At 39.4% G+C, this 19,741-nt stretch overlaps 1 protein-coding gene across 1 annotated transcript; it reads right to left on the bottom strand.

The window, feature by feature from the left end:
- Window positions 1–2,134: 2,134 nt before the first annotated feature.
- Window positions 2,135–7,282, bottom strand: gprc5cl2.S (G protein-coupled receptor class C group 5 member C like gene 2 S homeolog; the record flags this gene model as incomplete). Its single annotated transcript, NM_001173999.2, is given in 3 exon segments — window positions 2,135–2,227; window positions 3,219–3,283; window positions 6,206–7,282. Coding segments are annotated over 3 exon segments (1,161 nt in total). The 5' UTR covers window positions 7,233–7,282.
- Window positions 7,283–19,741: the final 12,459 nt, after the last annotated feature.

Here is a 19,741-nt window from a genome sequence, read left to right as displayed (position 1 = left end):
TATCTCACTATCTCCGCTAGCGAAGTTACGCCACCGACCGCTAGTAAATCGGTGAAGTAACGAAATGACGTCACGCTGGCAATAACGATAGTTACTTCACCCTTTAGTAAACTCTGCGAAAAATTTCGCTCATCCCTAGCCAAGTTCTCAAAGGGCAGCTCTGCTAAACAGCAATATCCCCAGTTCTCCAGGCCCCGGAAGGTAATGTCCCTGCTAAATTTTTTTTGTAAACTGTGTGAGATGAAGAGCAATTTGCACAGCGCATCAGTAATGTACTTGCTTTCCTAAGTATAAATAAAGTACATTTTCTATTACATTTATTAAACAGATCAAACACAGAAAAAAATTAATTTGTTTCACTTTTATTAATAGTCACAAATTTTATAAATATGTCACATGTATTGTAGGATATACTGTACATTATTTCAGTCTCACAGAAAGGGATTTTAAAGTATGATTCTGATCATCCCACAATAGCTGAGAAATGCTGGGAACTGTAGTTAAATCTTGAGAGCCACAGCCAGGGTTGCACTATTATTCCATGCAATCCCTGTGCTGACTAGTTCATGGCTCACTTGGATTGTGTTTGAGTACTGGGATTATATAAAGGCAACAAATGTATCACCAAATTAGGCGATACGTTATAAATATATATATATATATATATATATATATATATATATATATATATATATATATATATATATATATATATATATATATATACAGTATATACTGTATATATAAATACATTAAAAATCATTATCACATCACAAAATATATACAGTGCATTTAAGTTATTAATATCTTTAGTTCAGTTATACTGTTATTAACAAGCCATAAAAATGGTGATTAGAAAAGTTTCCAGAACTTCCATATATAAAATGGCAGAGCTACAGTACTTGGCGGAAGCTCAAATTTTATTGAATAAACACCAGTAAATTTAATTGAAAATTAAATCTAGTGAGACTTTAAGTGATGGCCCAAATCTAATTCTAACTTTGGGGTAAATAAACCTGAACAAATGGCTGTGCCATCATAATACAGAAAACTTTCAGCAGTGGGCCCATGATTTCTATGGGGACCAGCAGCATCCAGGATGGGGTGATTGATCTCCCTATTCACTAAATGAGGTCAACAGTCCAAGCTTTGTACATATTGCCATAACAATTTAGGATTCATTACATCAGAGGTTGATCAGTCAAATAGATTCTTTTGGTGGGGCAGCATTTCATGTTGGTTGTGAAACTGAAATAATTATATGACAGTTGTGCACATGCATCACCATCATTAACATGTGTATATGGTGGAGGCGCACATTTGTCAGACAAATATATCTGCGTTCTATCAGTGGTGACAGCCACCCAGGCTGATTTTCTGGTCCCAAGGATGAATGTTTGGAATTTGCATTCCTTGGCTTTATTACTGGCAATATTAAAAACACTGACCCAAACCATCCCAAAAATCAACATTTCAGGGACCTGCCTGGCAACCCCACCAACACCTCAACTCACCCCAAAATACTCCTTGCCATAGGGCAATGGGCACTGATGGATCATAGGACCGCATCAACTATCTGATGTGGTCCTCGAGCGTGGGGAAAATCAAACCTGCCCGATCGATATCAGCTTGATTTTTGGGCAGATATCGATTGGGGAGACCTGTCGGACGCCCCCAAACACAGGCAGATAAGATGCCGAATCTGTCTAAAGGGCCGATATCGGTGGCTTTAATCTCCCCATTTATAGCCACCTTAAGTAATACTTGGCAGGGCTTCTACAAACCTACAATCTACAGCAGGGATGCAGGGAACCATGACTAAGTCAGTGTTTGATACACCGAGCGACTAAGCAAAGGTTTGTTCTCCTGAATTGTTGACAGGTTACTTAATGAAGGCTCAGGGGGAGTCACTGGCAACTTGTGAAAATAATAAATCAGAGTGATTAAATTGTGATGTCTTATCAAATATTTATAGCTCTGGATAAAGGAATTTGAGTAAAGCATGACATCGGATGTATAAAATGAATTTGTTTTTGTCCCTTCAGGCTTTCACTCAGCTCCTTAACTCAAGTCTTTTTTTTTTATATATAGTGAAGTCTCTCCAATTGAACTCTGGAGGCTTAAAGCTCCTCAGCTCCACTGCTGATGTATCCGAATCCTACAGACGGTATCTCCAGGGCTCCATGGAAATGCGCGGCAGAGGTACGTGGTTGACTGTCTCCACATCCTACATAGAAAGACAAGAGATAAATCTTTTATTGTGCGAATATAAAAGCTGGCATGTGTACTTTGTTGATGGCATATGATCTGGGTTCGTATTAGGTTTGGGAAACTGTTATGAAAATACAAAATCTGTGATATTTACAGAGCAAATAAGAACAGAAAAAAAGGAAAATACAATAACAGTCACCTGTAATGAACACTGTAGGTGATTCAGTTGCTTCTACTGAGTAGCAGTAATTAAAAACGCTGGGCAATATAACATAGTTGTGAGGGAGAGGTTTATATCCCCTTTAGTGGAGAAAAGCTCCACTTAGTCTGCCAAATAAGTTATCCAGTATCATATGCCATTAAAAGCCCTGCTGAACATTTGCTCTCTTTAACTTACTACATAACTATGCTGCTTCCCACAGCTAAAAACCCTACTGCATGTTGAACCAGCCAAAGTTACCATGAGCAATCCTCTGAACTGACCATCAAAGAGCTATGTGTTTACAATTGGAAAGTGAAATATTAGTTAACCATAGGAGCAAGATTCCATCTAAATTCTAGTGGGCCATGTATAGAAATATATTTTTTGGACACGTTTGGGGCAATATAATATTGGTTTATGTGTGTGTGAGAACTAAAGCTTAACTAAAGAAGTAGCTAGAAATGTTGTACATGATGTTTTGTGCTTCTGTACCAGCCCAAGGCAACCACAGCCCTTTAGCAGTAAAGATCTGTGTCTCCAAAGATGCCCCAGTAGCTCCCCATCTTCTTTTCTGCTGATTCACTGCACATGCTCTGTGCTGCTGTCACTTACTGAGCTTAGGGACCCACTCACAATATACAGTACACATAGAATGGAAATGTCACAATATAAGGCTGATTAGTAATTAATACAGATAATTACTACATGGCAGCACAGAAACTTACAGCCCTGTAGCATCAGCCCCAACATCGGCTATAATATGCATCACAGGGGAGCAGAAAATGCTTATTAGACATGAGCTTACCGATGGGTACAAAGGCAACGTTGGATAGAGTCCACAATAGTTACTGTACGGAGAAACAGGTTTGTCTGAAAAGAAACAAAATAAGAACATTTCGTGAGATTCCTTTCAATATACTAAAATTGAGCATTCTCATACAAGTAAATAGCTGTGAAAACAAAATAGTCTATCTTTCACCCGCTTAAAAAATACTCTTAATCGGCCCTGCGTATGCTCAAAGTGCAAGTGGTGCTGAAGGTGAGCAGTGAGCATGCATTTGGTGTCATTGGCAACAGAGGACATTGCACCATAATAATTGCTGGGAAAAGTGAATTGAGACCTTAGGGGTCAGGACATTTACTGCCAATGCAATGTACATTCATTATTTATTTTTCTTTAATTCCAAGATATAAAGGGATACAGGTACTGTTACTATGAATTATTTTTCTTACAACAGCGCCACTTGCTGGTCATTTTCCCACCAGTCTGACCACCAAGTAGTCAAGGAAGTTGTCAGGAGAAAGAAAGAGTCTGCTCTGGTTTTCTTCTGCTTAGGAAGAAAAATAGAACCCTTTCTCAAACCTTTCCTAAGCAGAAGAACATCAGAGCAACCTCTTTCTTTCTCCTGACAACTTCCTTGACTACTTGGTGGTCAGACTGGTGGGAAACTGACCAGCAGGTGGCGCTGTTGTAACTAAATTCATTCATATTAACAGTACACGTATCTTTAATATCTTGGAATTAAAGAAAAAATAAATAATGAATGTACAGGGCAAAAGTTCTTAGAATAGCCCCCTCGTCACTTTTACATTCACTTATTTTAAAGGTTTACTTTATGTATATTGTATTATTGTATCTGAAAGTAAAGCCTTATGTTTCGTTTTATGATCTCTCAAAAAACCTCAAGTCGTAGGAACTGACCACTTAATCTGTGCAGGCCGACGAGCACTCAGTTTGACTGTAGTCTCTTGCTGATAAACACATTGCACGTAATATATTCAGACATGAAGGTTTTGATGCTTGAATAACTCACAGCTTGCACATAATGAGCACATTTTACTTCTGTATCAGTGCACTACTATCATTATTCATGTAGATTATTCTTTGAAACAAATGAATACCAGCTTATCTTTCTGCCAATTGGCTTTCTGTGTGTACGTTCTCTAAATATGTTTCTCTCCCAAGTTTAAATCAGGTGCCATATATTATTTATAACTGTCTACACGATTTGGGTGATTTTTAAATATCTGGGGGGGGTTTACCAGCTGCATAGAAGTCACTATGGTAAGAACTACTGTGTTACTCTAGAACTTACAATTTCTACATGAGATGCATGTTACACAATGGAGGTATCCATTGCTCGGAGCTCGATTTCTCCTCCCTGGCTATCTCCTATAAGGAAGGCAGGGAAGAGAAATCGAGCGCTGCATGATGGATCGCCCGATCGCTTTCTGAAGAGGAGCGCAAGCAGAGTTTCGGTAAGTTATTTCTAAATAAAGACTTTGCGATTTTAAAGTTTAATTTGTCTTGGTGATTTTTTTCCAATGTATACTAACGAATCTTTTTAAAAAATGTTTTGATGTTACTGGTCCTTTAACGGGGAGGCACATTTATTAAAGGTCGAATTTCAAATTCATGTCAGTTTTTTTAAACTCTATTAAATTCGAATATACTCAAAATTTGACTGGGGGGTTATTTATAAAAAAAAATCTAATATCTAAAACTCGGACGAATTTTACTGACTCAAAAACTTGAATCAAATTCAAATCGAATTAGACTAAACTTGATCTCAGGAAAGCTACTAACATGTCCAAATTGGTCCCCGGACCTCTCCCATTCACTTATACAGGTATGGGATCTTTTATCCAGAATGCTCTGGACCTGGAGTTTTCCGGATAATGGATCTTTTTGTAATTTGGATCTTCATACATTAAGTCTACTAGAAAATTATGTAGATATTAAATAAAGCAAATAGGCTGGTTTTGCTTCTAATAATGATTCATTATATCTTAGTTTGGATCAAGTACAAGCTACTGTTTTATTACTACAGAGAAAAAGGAAATCATTTTAAAAAATTTGGATTATTTTATTCGAAAGGAGATTGTGGGAGAAGGCATTTTATAATTCAGAGCTTTCTGGATAACGAGTTTCCAGGTAATGTATCCTATACTGTACATGAACTCGGCAGGTTTTAGGTAGCGAATAGTCGAATTTGAGTTCTTAAAGGGCCAGAGTATAATAAATCTTGAAATTCGAATTAAAACTTGAATCGAGTTTGGATGATTTGCAATTTGAATTTGAGAGTTTTGACCATAAAAAATCTTGAAAATTCTAATTTTCAAGTCGACTCTAATAAATCTGGCCCTTAGGGGCAGCTTTATCAAAGGTCGAGGTGAAATTTCAAATGAAAAAAATTTGAATTTCGACCTATTCTTCATGTACTTCGACTAGGGAATAGTCCAAATTCGATTCGAATTTGAAAAAAATTCAAAAATTTGAAAATTTAAATTTATCATGTACTGTCTCTTTAAAAAGCAAACTTTGACCATTCGTCATCTAAAACCTGCCAAATTGCTGTTTTAGCATATGGGGGACCTCCTAGAACCCATTTGGAGTTAATTGGTGGACTGGGAAAAACTTCCAATCGAATTCTATCTAATGCGCTATTCCTTCGATTCGTATGATTCGAATTCAGCCTCATACGGGCCTATTCGATCGAAAACTGACCTATTCAACCAAAAAAACCTTAATTTCAGTTGGTCTTTTTCAATTCGAAATTTGACCCTTGATAAATCTGCCCCTTAATGTCATTGATGTGAGTTTACCCATTACTGATTCAAATATATGAAGTGACAGAACGGTGTAATTCTTGCAAGTGCCAAGAGCTTTTCAATTATTTTATAATTTGCTCAGGTGTGAAAAAAACTTTTCTTGTCTGAAAATATTAAAAAATGTTCCCTGTAAAGGTGATTGTTATAGTTGTAATATGAAGAATAAGTAAGGGAACCTACCTTGGATTTTTATAGTTTCCACGTGATCAGTCATCTCCAGGTTTTCCATAGTGAACGCCCTGTTCTCCATAATGAAAGAAGGTGGACGTTCCTCAAACCTTTTTATCATGTTCAGGGTTTCTGTCTCGTATCCATACCCCGTCCTTGTCATTTCCAGGAGTTCCGGAATAAAGTAAAAGAAAATAAATACCCAGCCATTGGACACTAAAGCAATGGCAAGAACTGGGTCCTCCCAGTCCCTCCGGCCTAATTTGTCATTGCCATAGAGGTACATCACAATCCAGATCACCCAGATGGAAAGAGAGAGGAAGGCAGTTACCACAATATACTTGCCATGGCGTTTCCAGGGCAAATAGTGTCCGCAAAGTACCGGGCAAGGAATAATCAGAGCGGCTAGAATAAGAAACATGACATAGACTAAAGATGTCACAAAGTCTTGGTTATCTATATTACAAGGATGTCCTATTGAGATAGCTGATGGAAGGTTATGTCGGACATTAGTGATGAGAAGCCATTCTGCATTTATTACAGCCTCCACCAAGAAAAGTCCAGTGGCGAGTAAAAAAATCAAGCCTCCTCCTGGGCCGTGATTGTGTAGTGCTAGGTAGTTCAGCCTCACAGAGTGAGCCACCAGGCTGGCAAAGCAGAGGGCAAACAAAACTCCGAATAGAAATCTTCTCACTTCACACACTGCCGTGTTCGGTCCAATGATAAAGGCAAAAACAAGAGAGAACAGGCCAAAGACACCAAACAGGAACATAAAGTTTATGCCCAAGGATCCTTTGCGCTCGTCTCTCATAACCGAAGGTGCTAGTGCCAAGAAGATAACAGCTAGTAGAAGAGAGCAGATAATTCCAAGCCCGGCCAACGCCTCTAATATGATGCCCCACGCTGCATTCAGGTCACACAGAAAGTAGAAAATGGACGGGACATCCCGACTGCAACCCATGGGCACAGCTGAGAGGTTCTGAAATTCCACTGATGGAGTTGTGAGATTCAGAGACACTGCGTCCCTTATGGCGCCCATTATGCACAGGATCAATAGGAAATGTTTGGATGTCATCTTCTTCTATGTCTATGGAAGGATGAAAAAGGGCAAAAAGCATTAGAAATAGAAAATTGTTTATGACCCATCCCGTACAAGTGTAAAAATATCACTTTAGCCAATCACCCACCAACAGACCAAGATTTTATTGTTTATTTCCAAGAATGCTACTTATCTGCAGCCAGTACAAATAAATGGGACAAATAAGGGACAGTAGGGAGGTATGGGGGGTATACCGATCACTACCAATTACAGAATAACTGCTCGTTTACTGCCCTGATCTATAAGATGCTTCTAGCAACAACAACCCAATTGTCTGTAGCCTTTAAAGGACAAAGAAAGTCTAAAATAGAATAAGGCTAGTGTTTTGTATACTAAACATAAGCATGAACTTACTGCACCACAAGCCTAATCAAACAAATAATTTATGCTTTCAAAGTTGGCCACAGGGGGTCACCATCTTGTAACTTTGTTAAACATCTTTGCAAGACTAAGAGTGTGCACATGCTCAGTGGGGTCTGGGCTGCTTAGGGATCGTCATAAACAAAGCTGCTTGAGTTCTGCATGGCTGGGAAGTAAGGCGGGGGCTCCCCCTGCTGTTCATAAGTATGATTGTTTCCCTGCTCAGCAGTTAGGGACCGTCTGACAATTCCTATCCACAGCAGTAAATGAAGGGAGAATTTCACTGCATACAGTCAGGTTTCTTATAAAAACGGAACACATATTTTAATTAAAGTATATTGGAGATAGGTTTCTTTTTCATTAAAGAAAGTAAAAATGGGATTTTATTTTTTTGCCTTTCCTTGTCCTTTAAATTATATACATTATTAATATAATAAATGAATGAAAATCAGTGACTCTCTCTCTCTACACACACACACATATATATATCTATATATATATATCTATATATATATATATATATATATATATATATATATACAGTATATATATACATATATATATACTGTATATATATATATATATATATATATATATATATATATATATATATATATATATATATATATATATATCATTTAACATATTCACTGGGATGAAACAATTCTCCAGCTGTGCATTCTTCAAAATTTACAGCCTACAGCAGAGGGCACCAGCATAAAACTATTGAAAACTGTGAAACGAAACACAAAGCAAAACACTCTGTTTCTAATATCTGTAGTAGTAAAATGGTTAAATTTTTGACTTTGGATGCACCCAATCTGTACCCATTATGTCCCAAGCAATACCTGTAAGGCTGGCCTACAAAGTCATGGATGTGCCAGATGGTCCCAGTTCAGTATAAAGTAATAGCTTTGCTTCTGCATGTGATGTGGCTTACCTGTATGACTCCCTTGGATGGAAAGATACTTCCGATTCCCGTCCATGGGTTTTTCTGCAGTTACAAGTGGGTGGGTGTTTGTCTTTGGCAATGGGCAGGGAACACAAACAGTCAACAGGGAGACAATCCCCTTCTCATTTGCATTTAAATTTCAGCCCATTCCTGTTTACATTTTCAGTGATTCACTTGTTTATTCATACATCGGGTTTCAGTGTTCCTTTATCATTAACTAAGTACTTTGTGAAATCCTTAAATCAGATTGGTCATATCTTTGCCAGTGTATTTGAGTAGTGGTTCTCAGTTTTTCAGTTTGAATATGCTCTCTACCGAGAGCATGGCCACAGGGTTTCACAAGTATTGAAACCCCCTTGTCTGTGTTCTAGAAATTATATTTTCAATGCACTGCAGGGTCAGGGGGATGATAGACTGTTTCAGGTCTGTATGACAGGTCTGTATGACCTGGAAACAAAATGTCAAAATGTGTGCCTGTTACACTAAGGGCAGTGTCATACTAAGGGGCAGATTTATCAAGGGTCGAAGTGGATTCGAGGGTAATTCGAAGTAAAAAAAATTAGAAATTCTAGTAATTTTTTGGATACTTCGACCATCAAAAAGGATACTACGACTTTGACTTCGAATTCGATTCAAAGTAAAATCGTTTGAATATTTGACCATTCGATAATCTAAGTACTTTCGCTTTAAAAAAACTTCGACTTCAATACTTCGCCAAATTAAACCTGCCTAAGTGCTATGTTAGCCTATGTGGACCTACTACAGCATTTTCCAACGTTTTTTGAAGTCGAAATAAAATCGTTCAATCGTATGATAAAATGATTTTATTTCGACCGCAGAATACCCAAATTCGATGAAATATTTTTGAATTCGAATTCGAAGTATTTAAATTCGATGGTCGATTTTCTAAGTATTTTTTACTTCAAAATACGACCCTTGATAAATCTGCCCCTTGGTGTTTTCTCCACTGGCATAGATTAGCCAGTGAAGGAAAGGCTGATCCCATCCAATCCACCCCATCTTAGGGACAAATTTACTAAAGGGCGAATTTTTGACCTCAGAAGGCTGCACCACACTTCGTGCAACTTCGTCAGACATTAATTCGCAGCACATACGTATACCTATTCATCAAAATGAAAAGTTACGTTTTGGCAGATGAACGCTGACGAGGTTTCACCAGTGAAGGAAGCAAAATAAATACAAAAGAGATCCATTATTGTCCTAGACATGAGCCAACCCTAAAACAAATGTGGAAAGAGCTTCAAATGGTTAAAGCCTTAAAAAAAAATGAACAGTTACAACTTTTAAACATCTTATAAGTTCCCCAGGTATAGGCGAAAAGGGTAACGTAATGGAAACTTCGTACTTTGATTAAATTGCGGAGTAACGATCGTTCACCTGGCGAAAGGGCGCAACTTTTTTGCTAGCAAATTGTCCTCTACCGTTTTAGTAAATTGGCAATGTCCCTGCGAAGTGTCGTTTTGGTGAATTTTCGCTAGCTACGGCCACTTTGCCCTTTAGTAAATCTGTCCCTTAATATGCACTGATAGGAAGGTGATAAATATGCATTTAGGTGCCAGAAATGACAGTAACAGAATGGAATGAACAAAATACCAAATGTGACAATGCCCTTAATGACACCCACAGTAAATAAAGTGATTAATAATGATAGTTAGTGTCATTCCTAAGGGTCCCCAAATGTATTGCTAAAAGAGAAGGAATGGTAAAATCACTTTTTTATGTTTTAGTTATTTCTCAGTGACTGTAGTCGCTAACCCCAGGCAATTACTCTTTTTTGAAAAAAATGTGCCAACGTGGAGTGCTGCCCTGCCGCCTTCTTCTTCAGTGCTTCAATGTAACCCCTGTGATAAGTCATGCTGGGGGAATACATAGTAAAGAAATTTCAGTGAACTTTCTGTAACATGCATGTGCCCACTTAGCGGATACAGGGGATATCTGGGTGCACTGAAGAAAATGATGGCAGTTTACTCTGCACAAAAGATTAATAGAGAGTAGTGCGGGGAGGTTAGCCATTAAATTCCCTATTGGGCTGCCAAAAAAATTGGCACCCTTCAGTGATTTTATTTTTCCTTCTTTTTATAGGACCACTGCTGCAAGTGTCAGCTAATGCAGTGGAGCATAAAACTTCCAAAGTTGCGTTACTCCATGCTACTGATGGTGCTATTGAGCAATGATGGAAGACCAGAGGCTTATATATCTCTGTACTGTGCATGGAATATATGAAGAATAACATAGCCTTTCTAAAAACAGTCAAGGGGCTGATTCATTAACTTCGAGTGAAGGATTCGAAGTAAAAAAACTTTGAATTTCGAAGTGTTTTTTGGGCTACTTCGACCATCGAATGGGCTAGTTCGACCTTCGACTACGACTACGACTTCGAATCGAAGGATTCGAACTAAAAATCGTTCGACTATTCGACCATTCGATAGTCGAAGTACTGTCTCTTTAAAAAAAACTTCGACCCCCTAGTTCGGCAGATAAAAGCTACCGAAGTCAATGTTAGCCTATGGGGAAGGTCCCCATAGGCTTGCCTAAGTTTTTTTGATCAAAGGATATTCCTTCGATCGTTGGATTCAAATCCTTCGAATCGTTCGATTCGAAGGATTTAATCGTTCGATCGAAGGAATAATCCTTCGATCGTACGATCGCAGAATTTGCGCTAAATCCTTCGAATTCGATATTCGAAGTCGAAGGATTTCAATTCCTAGTCGAATATCGAGGGTTAATTAACCCTCGAAATTCGACCCTTGATGAATCGGCCCCTCAGTGTTACTTCCAACCAATAGTAAGATAAATAAAATAACCTATATATTTTATTAAGATGTATAGGAAAATTGCACAGTAAACCCTACAGTTACATTACACAATACTAAAGAGCCAATCGCTAAACTTTATATATCTTTAAGAGCAGTTTGAGTTCCCCCTAAATACTAAGGGGGTTATTTATCCAAGTCCGAATTTATCTCAATATTTTCTGCTACAAATTCCAATCAATTCCGCTCAGGTTTTTTGCACTTGTTTATTATTACATTTTCCCAAAAATTAGCTTTGCGGGAAAAAAATCGTATTTTCACAATTTTTTCGGATTTTACATCTGATTTTCACGATTCTTTTCGTATTTTTCACCCGAAAACTCAGATTTTTGCCTGAAAACTCAGAAAACTTCGGGGTATTACATGAAACCCAGCGCACATCAAAAAATCATTGGGACTTTTCCCATTGACTTATATGCAACCTCGACAGGTTTGAGATGCCGGATTTTCTGATTCTGACTTTTCCGTCCTCGGGGTTTAATAAATTCTGAAAAATTCGTGTTTTTTAAAAGTCCGATTTATTTGGAATCCAAATTTTTCTGATCACATCAGCCCACAGGGTGGTGGCTAGGGTTGCCACCCGGCCGGTATTTTACCGGCCTAGCCGGTAAAATACCTGCCAAGGCTGGGGCCGGTATTACAAATTTACCGGCAATGTAGCTGCCGGTAATTTTGTAATACGATCAAAAGGAGCCCTCGGCCTGCCCCCAATCCCCTGCAACTTACCTTTTTTTTTTTGGCTCTTCTAGCGTCCGCGGGTCTCTGTTGCATGGCCCGGCCCCTTTTGACGTCACACACCGCCCCTTTGAGGCCCCGCCCCCAGCAGCCGGTAAAAAAAATTATTAAAGCTGGCCACCCCAGTGATGGCAGAGGTGGTTACTGGGGGAGATTAGTCGCCAAGCGACAAATCGCCTCTTCTTCGGGCGGCTAATCTCCCCTAAATGCCTTCCCACCGGCTGGAATGTAAATCGCCGGCAGGATGGCAAATGGATCGCTCGTCCAAGGTTTCCTTGTGAAGCAACTTCGTAAAATGAAGCATTCCGAGTGCCATCCCACCGGCTAGAATGCATCTCCTGCAGGAAGGCATTTAGGGGAGATTAGTCGCCCGAAGAAGAGGCGATTTGTTGCTGGGCGACTAATCTCCCCAAGTAGCATCGTGTGCCACCACCCTAAAAAGAAAAAGGTGTTGTAAGTAACCCAGGAAACTGAGTTTATTCTTTAACTATTCTGGTCACTACAGTTCTTCCTATTAAATGTTATCGTAAGAGTTTGGAAATTCCAGTTTCATTCATGGAGCACAGTGACTAAAAGCCTTAAAGCAATAAAACCACAAAGCCAAAAGTAACTGAATTATGGTCTGTTTGCTGGCAGGGGGGCTGCCTCTCTACTCCTGTGGCCTCTATGGAATTCGATGACCCAGTCAACAGAGTGTGTGAGTCAAAGCAGCAGGTGGAGTTTCTGGCGAAACTAGAGATAATCTGCATCTGAAAAGGAAACTGCTCACATCAAGAGAGATGCCACAAACCTGAGATAAACTGAGTCCCTGCCTCTGAAACTCACTATTTGTATTAGAAACCACGTATAAGGGCTGTCTATGAGCTAACACACACACACACATGTGCACATTTGTATACTGTATATATAATATTATATATATATATATATACTGTATATATGATCCAAGAAAGGAAAATAGGTAAAGTGTCAGCACCTGAAACTTACTTCACAACTTAAAACTCAAATTTTTCTAGTAGTTGAGTTTTAAAGGGGAAAAACTCAAATTTTTCTAGTAGTCGAGTTTTAAAGGGGAAAAACTCAAATTTTTCTAGTAGTCGAGTTTTAAAGGAGAAGGAAAGGTTAAAACTAAGTAAGCCTTATCAGAAAGGTCCATCTAAATATACCAGTAAAACCCTAAAGTAATGCTGCTCTGATTCCTCTGTCAAAAGAAACACTGCATTTCTTTCCTTCTATTGTGTACTCATGGGCTTCTGTATCAGACTTCCTGTCTTCAGCTTAAACCTCATTGCCCTGGGCAAGAGCATGCTCAGTTTGCTCCTCTTCCCCCTCCCCTCCCTTCTCTACTGTAATCTGAGCCCAGAGCTATGAGTGAGCAGGGAGAGACTCAGGCAGGAAGTGATGTCACACCACATTAATACTGCAGCTCCTATCCTAAACAAACAGAGAGTTTCTAGAGCTTTTTACTCAGGTATGGTAAAACATTCTACAGAATAAATATAGCATTCTAGCTTGTACTATTGTAGCTAATCTATTGGCAATAAAATGCCTCCATAGCTTTCCTTCTCCTTTAAAGGGGGAAAACTCAAATTTTCAATGAATTTTTCAAGATTTATTATACCCCGAAGCTGCAAACAATTTTGATTTTTTTTTTTCCAAAAATACTCCAGCTAAAACCTGTCGAAATCATGTAAAAGTCAATGGTACATGGTCCCTTTTATCTTTGGAACCATGGGCCTTCGTGATTCTAGAAAGTTTCCGGCTGTTTGCGCTGGTTTTGCGAGGCTTTTGGGTGACAACTTGAAAAAGTCGAGTTTTCAGAGTGTCAATTTGAAAAAGTCACACGATTCGAATTGACATTCAAAACCTTTTTTTTGCACCACTTTTTTTCGAAAAAAAAATGTTGATAAAAATGGGGATTCGTGTTTTCAAGTTGTGGGGAAAAATGTGAGTTTTAGTAAATAACCTCCCTGGTATTGGTTGCCATATATAATCACAATAATGCACAATTACTGCTATGTCACAGCCACAATCCCTTCTCAGAGTCTATTATCCCACTGTTACTATAGACACCATCTCTCCCTACTATACCTGCTATCCCACAGCCACAATCCCTTCTCAGAGTCTATTATCCCACTGTTACTATAGACATCATCTCTCCCTACTATACCTGCTATCCCACAGTCACTCTCCCTTCCCAGAGACTATTATCCACTCTTACTATAGGCACCGTCTCTCCCTACTATACCTGCTATCCCACAGTCACACTCCCTTCCCAGAGACTATTATCCACTGTTACTATAGACACCATCTCTCCCTACTATACCTGCTATCCCACAGTCACACTCCCTTCCCAGAGACTATTATCCACTGTTACTATAGGCACCATCTCTCCCTACTATACCTGCTATCCCACAGTCACACTCCCTTCCCAGAGACTATTATCCACTGTTACTATAGACACCATCTCTCCCTACTATACCTGCTATCCCACAGTCACACTCCCTTCCCAGAGACTATTATCCACTGTTACTATAGACACCATCTCTCCCTACTATACCTGCTATCCCACAGTCACACTCCCTTCTCAGAGACTATTATCCACTGTTACTATAGACACCATCTCTCCCTACTATACCTGCTATCCCACAGTCACACTCCCTTCCCAGAGACTATTATCCACTGTTACTATAGACACCATCTCTCCCTACTATACCTGCAATCCCACAGTCACACTCCCTTCCCAGAGACTATTATCCACTGTTACTATAGGCACCATCTCTCCCTACTATACCTGCTATCCCACAGTCACACTCCCTTCCCAGAGACTATTATCCACTGTTACTATAGACACCATCTCTCCCTACTATACCTGCAATCCCACAGTCACACTCCCTTCCCAGAGACTATTATCCACTGTTACTATAGGCACCATCTCTCCCTACTATACCTGCTATCCCACAGTCACACTCCCTTCCCAGAGACTATTATCCACTGTTACTATAGACACCATCTCTCCCTACTATACCTGCTATCCCACAGTCACACTCCCTTCCCAGAGACTATTATCCACTGTTACTATAGGCACCATCTCTCCCTACTATACCTGCTATCCCACAGTCACACTCCCTTCCCAGAGACTATTATCCACTGTTACTATAGACACCATCTCTCCCTACTATACCTGCTATCCCACAATCACACTCCCTTCCCAGAGACTATTATCCACTGTTACTATAGGCACCATCTCTCCCTACTATACCTGCTATCCCACAGTCACACTCCCTTCCCAGAGATTATTATTCCTAGTATTACTATAGACACCATCTATCTACCACCGTCAATACTACTTGTAATCTGTATGGTCATCGGCTATTTTTTGAATATGGAGCAATTGAACAACACCATCAGTGCTAATTCACCGAGAATAAAATATTGAAATCAGATAATCACAGAAATATATATTATATATCTTTCAAAAAAATCCTTGTCAGTTGAGAGAAGTGTATATCTAGCAAAATTGAGTGGAATTGCTCTGAAATCCAAATAAAGGGAATTGCTGTCCAGCCCCCTGTTCCAAGCCTCACTTAACTTTAACAAAAGAGTAAGCAAACTGCCCAAGTGCAACTGAGTTTCTGTGTTAACAAGAGGAGTAACAAATAGAGACTGGCTCACATGCTCAGACAAAGCAGATTATTTCCCACATCTCCTACCTAGATAATACACTGTGCCATTTCTGTATCTAGAGCTCCAATATTCCCAAAAACAAGAACATTTGTTTATGAAAACAGCAAAAATACAAATGGATCCACCGTTATTATTTTCTTACCGTTTAGATACTAAGCTGCTCTTGCAAATTTTTTTTATGTGCCAATTCGACAGCAAGGCCACCATTAGGTGACCTTTATAAAGATTATATAGTGAATGTTATTACTTTAGAATGGCAAACAATTTCTGTGAAGCAGAGCATGTCATATCAGTGTTACTTAAAGGATAATAATAATAATAATAATACAAGGCACAATATATCCAGCACTAAACATCATAGACAAAAAGACAGCTCAGGATATAAGCACTAGTAACAGGTGCTACTATTACTGAGGTCAGAACAATGTAACTCCAGAGTGATATTTACTGTAATTAAATGAATGTAGTGAATAAAGCATAAGGCAAAATTGTTCATAACCCTTCAATTGGTCTTTTTTCATTACAGGCTGGAGCTATAAATGAGAGGGCCAGGTTACGAAGCTGGATACCCTTTCTCAAGAGAAATAATATACAGGTATGGGACCTGTTATCCAGAATGCTCGGGACCTGGGGTTTTCCGGATAACGGATCTTTCCGTAATTTGGGTCTTCATGCCTTAAGTCTACTAGAAATTCATTTAAACATTAAATAAACCCAATAGGCTGGTTTTGCTTCCAATAAGGATTAATTATATCTTAGTTGGGATCAAGTACAAGGCAATGTTTTATTATTACAGAGAAAAAGGAAATCATCTTTAAAAATTTGGATTATTTGGATAAAATGGAGTCTATGGGAGACAGCCATTCCGTAATTTGGAGCTTTCTGGATATCGGGTTTCCGGATAAGGGATCCTATACCTGTACTACTATAAAACCTTTTAAGTGTCCAAACTGGAGTATTCTAACTGTTGCTGGCATTTCTTTCCCTGCCATGGTACCATCTGATGCTGGAATCCCATTGCAAATGTCTTTGCCCTACTCTGGGTGATAAATGATGTGGATCTTACAACCTGTTTTAAGTGCAGCTGTTTTCAAAATTGCATAAAAACTCCCTAATGTTTCAGCCTCCAGCCTTTCGATGGGTGCTTATAATTTCTGAGGTTCTTCTTCCTTGCCAATGTGTGTGCATGTGTTTGGGTTTGCAAGGCATGTGCAAAACAGTCAAGAACTGCTTTAAATTAACACAAATGCATTTATTCATCTCATGTCATTGAGCTTAGGAATGTTTTGCTTTGTTCCAGCCAATTCTGGTTCTGACCCTTGGCCACATGCAGTCTTTTTGCTTTGTCTGTTGACCTAGCTGACAGGTATGGGACCTGTTATCCAAAATGCTCGGGACCTGAGGTTTTCCGGATAAGGGGTCTTTCTGTAATGTGGATCTCCACACCTTAAGTCTGCTTAAAATCATGCAAACATTAAATAAACCCAATAGGCTGGTTTTGCCTCCAATAAGGATTAATTATATCTTAGTTTAGATCAAGTGCAAGGTATTGTTTTGTTATTACAGAGAAAAAGGAAATATGTTTCAAAATTTTGAATTATTTAATTAAAATGGAGTCTATGTAAGATAAACCTTCCTGAAATTCGGAGCTTTCTGGATAACGGGTTTCCGATTAATGGATCCTATACCTGTACATGCTAGCCTAATAGTAATATTTTTAATGGAGGACCCGCCTGAGCCTCCTTACACCAGTGTTTGTCAGGAGCGCGACGCAGCATTCCCATACATGTCGACTCCCATACTTGTCCAAGATGGCAGCCCCCATGTGCGCCGCGTGGTTTACGGCGCCAGTGCGCCAACGTCAGCACTCAAACGTGTGATGTTTTAATGCCGCGTTATTTTGCCGCCGAATTTGAAATATAAAGGCGCAGAAGACACTGGTTCAATGCCCGATTATAGGTTCCATTTACTGGTGTTCCTGGGTATTCTTTATTGTGATCCTGTTTGTCTCCTGGACTTTGACTTCTGCTTTGACCCTGACGACGTTTATTCCCGAACCCTTGTCTTTTACAGCGAACTTGGAATTTTGCCTAAAGCTTCCTCCTCGGTCCGGACTTCCCCCGCTAGGAGCCGACAGGCCCCTGACATTGTTCATACCCTATATTTATTATTTTATTATTATTTTTATATTATTATTATCATGATTAACATGTATTTTTATATTGACCAACATGTAAAATCTGTCCCTTTCAGGCAAAACGCAGGCAGCTGCCATCCAGCTTGGTAAAAGAGTGGAGAAATAGTTCAACATAATCTGCCTGTGAATATCTACCGGTAGCTTTAGTCACTCTCATGATTTATTGCTCTTCTTGTTCCTCTTAAAACAAAGGTGTTCCTATGCCTGAGAGTTGCTTTGCTTATCAAACCCAGCATGTGTTTATTGTTCCCAAAAGATGACATGCAGATTTGTTTGGGCAGTTTGACAAATGTATCCTTTCCATTAGACCACCTGGAGATGTAGGGGGGTGACAAGCAACCTCATATACTGACTGATCCCTGGACTGGACTGATCCAGATGATCTGAATCTGAATCTGAAGCTGAAAATGACATCTATATACCATGTTGGCATGTGCACACATTGTGGGACATTCACTAAGATTCGTTGTGTGTTAATTCGCCAAGCAAAGCGAAGTTACGCTAGCGATGATTAATTTGCATACGGCGCCAACTTGAAGTTACAATGGAGGTATATGTAGCAGCACTACACAAGCCTGGGAAACCTTCAAAACAGCAAATAACATTTTTATTTTGCCCTACACATGTGCCCACTGTATAGTAAGTTGCCATGAGTTAGGAAATGTAGGGGGGAAGGAGGTAGCCCCAAAAAAATTTCGATCTTTTTCAGCCTATCACCCATAAAAAATGAAAAAATGCCAGCGTTTTTTGGGACTTAGAAATTTTTTTAACTTTTTTTGAAGCAATTCCTATCTACTCTATTGCACTTCGTCTGGTCTGAGGTGGCGAAGGAAGTCTGGCGTAAAAGGTAGCGTTCAGAATAATTTGCGCGTCAGTGAATTTGCGTAGTTACGTCCGTTGCACAAATTCCCCAGGCGTAAGGGTGCGAAGTAACACTAGCGAATTTACGCCAGCGTCCGTTAGTGAATCGGCGAATTAACGAAAATGCGTTACGCTGGCGCATTCACGCTAGCGTTAGGCGCTTCGTCGTTTAGTGGGTTTGCCCCCTTGACTCACATATCACTAATTTCTGCCTAAAAGTCAACATTGTATCATATTTGCATTGTATCATATTTGCATAATTTGGGCAGTATCTATAGCTACCACTACTTAGGGTCAGGCCACACTGGGTTTTTTTGGACGCCTTTACACGCGACGATTCGTTTTCCGAAGTTGCCCGAAGTTTCCTTGTGAGGCAACTTCAGACGATTTTGGAAAACGAACCGCCGCGTGTGATTAGCGCCGGCGTTTTTTTCATTTTCAGCCGGGGCAGAGTCAGGGAAGGGCGTTTGGGGAGATTGGTCGCCGCAAAGACGAGGCGATTAGACCAAATCTCCCCAAAATGCCCAGTGTGGACTTAACCTTATAGTGATTAGTGATGGGCGAATCTATCCCATTTTGCTTCGCAGAAAAATTTGCAAAACTCCGGATAAATTTGCAAAACGGTGAAAAGGTTTGACGCGCAACAATTTTTATGCTTGACTGTTATGTTGCAGCAAATGTTGTTTGCGGCAAATTTTTGCAGCAGTTTTGCGAAATAACTTGCAGGTGCCAAAATGTGGAAATTTTCATGCCTGGAAATAAATTCACCCATCACTAATAGTGATCCATGAAAGCAATTCAAAGGCAGAACTAAATATCCCTT

Source organism: Xenopus laevis, chromosome 7S, assembly GCF_017654675.1.
Source record: "Xenopus laevis strain J_2021 chromosome 7S, Xenopus_laevis_v10.1, whole genome shotgun sequence".
NCBI classification, from domain to species: Eukaryota; Metazoa; Chordata; class Amphibia; order Anura; family Pipidae; genus Xenopus; species Xenopus laevis.
The sequence above is the reverse complement of the archived record's forward strand: the minus strand, read 5'-3'. Positions and strand labels throughout refer to the sequence as shown.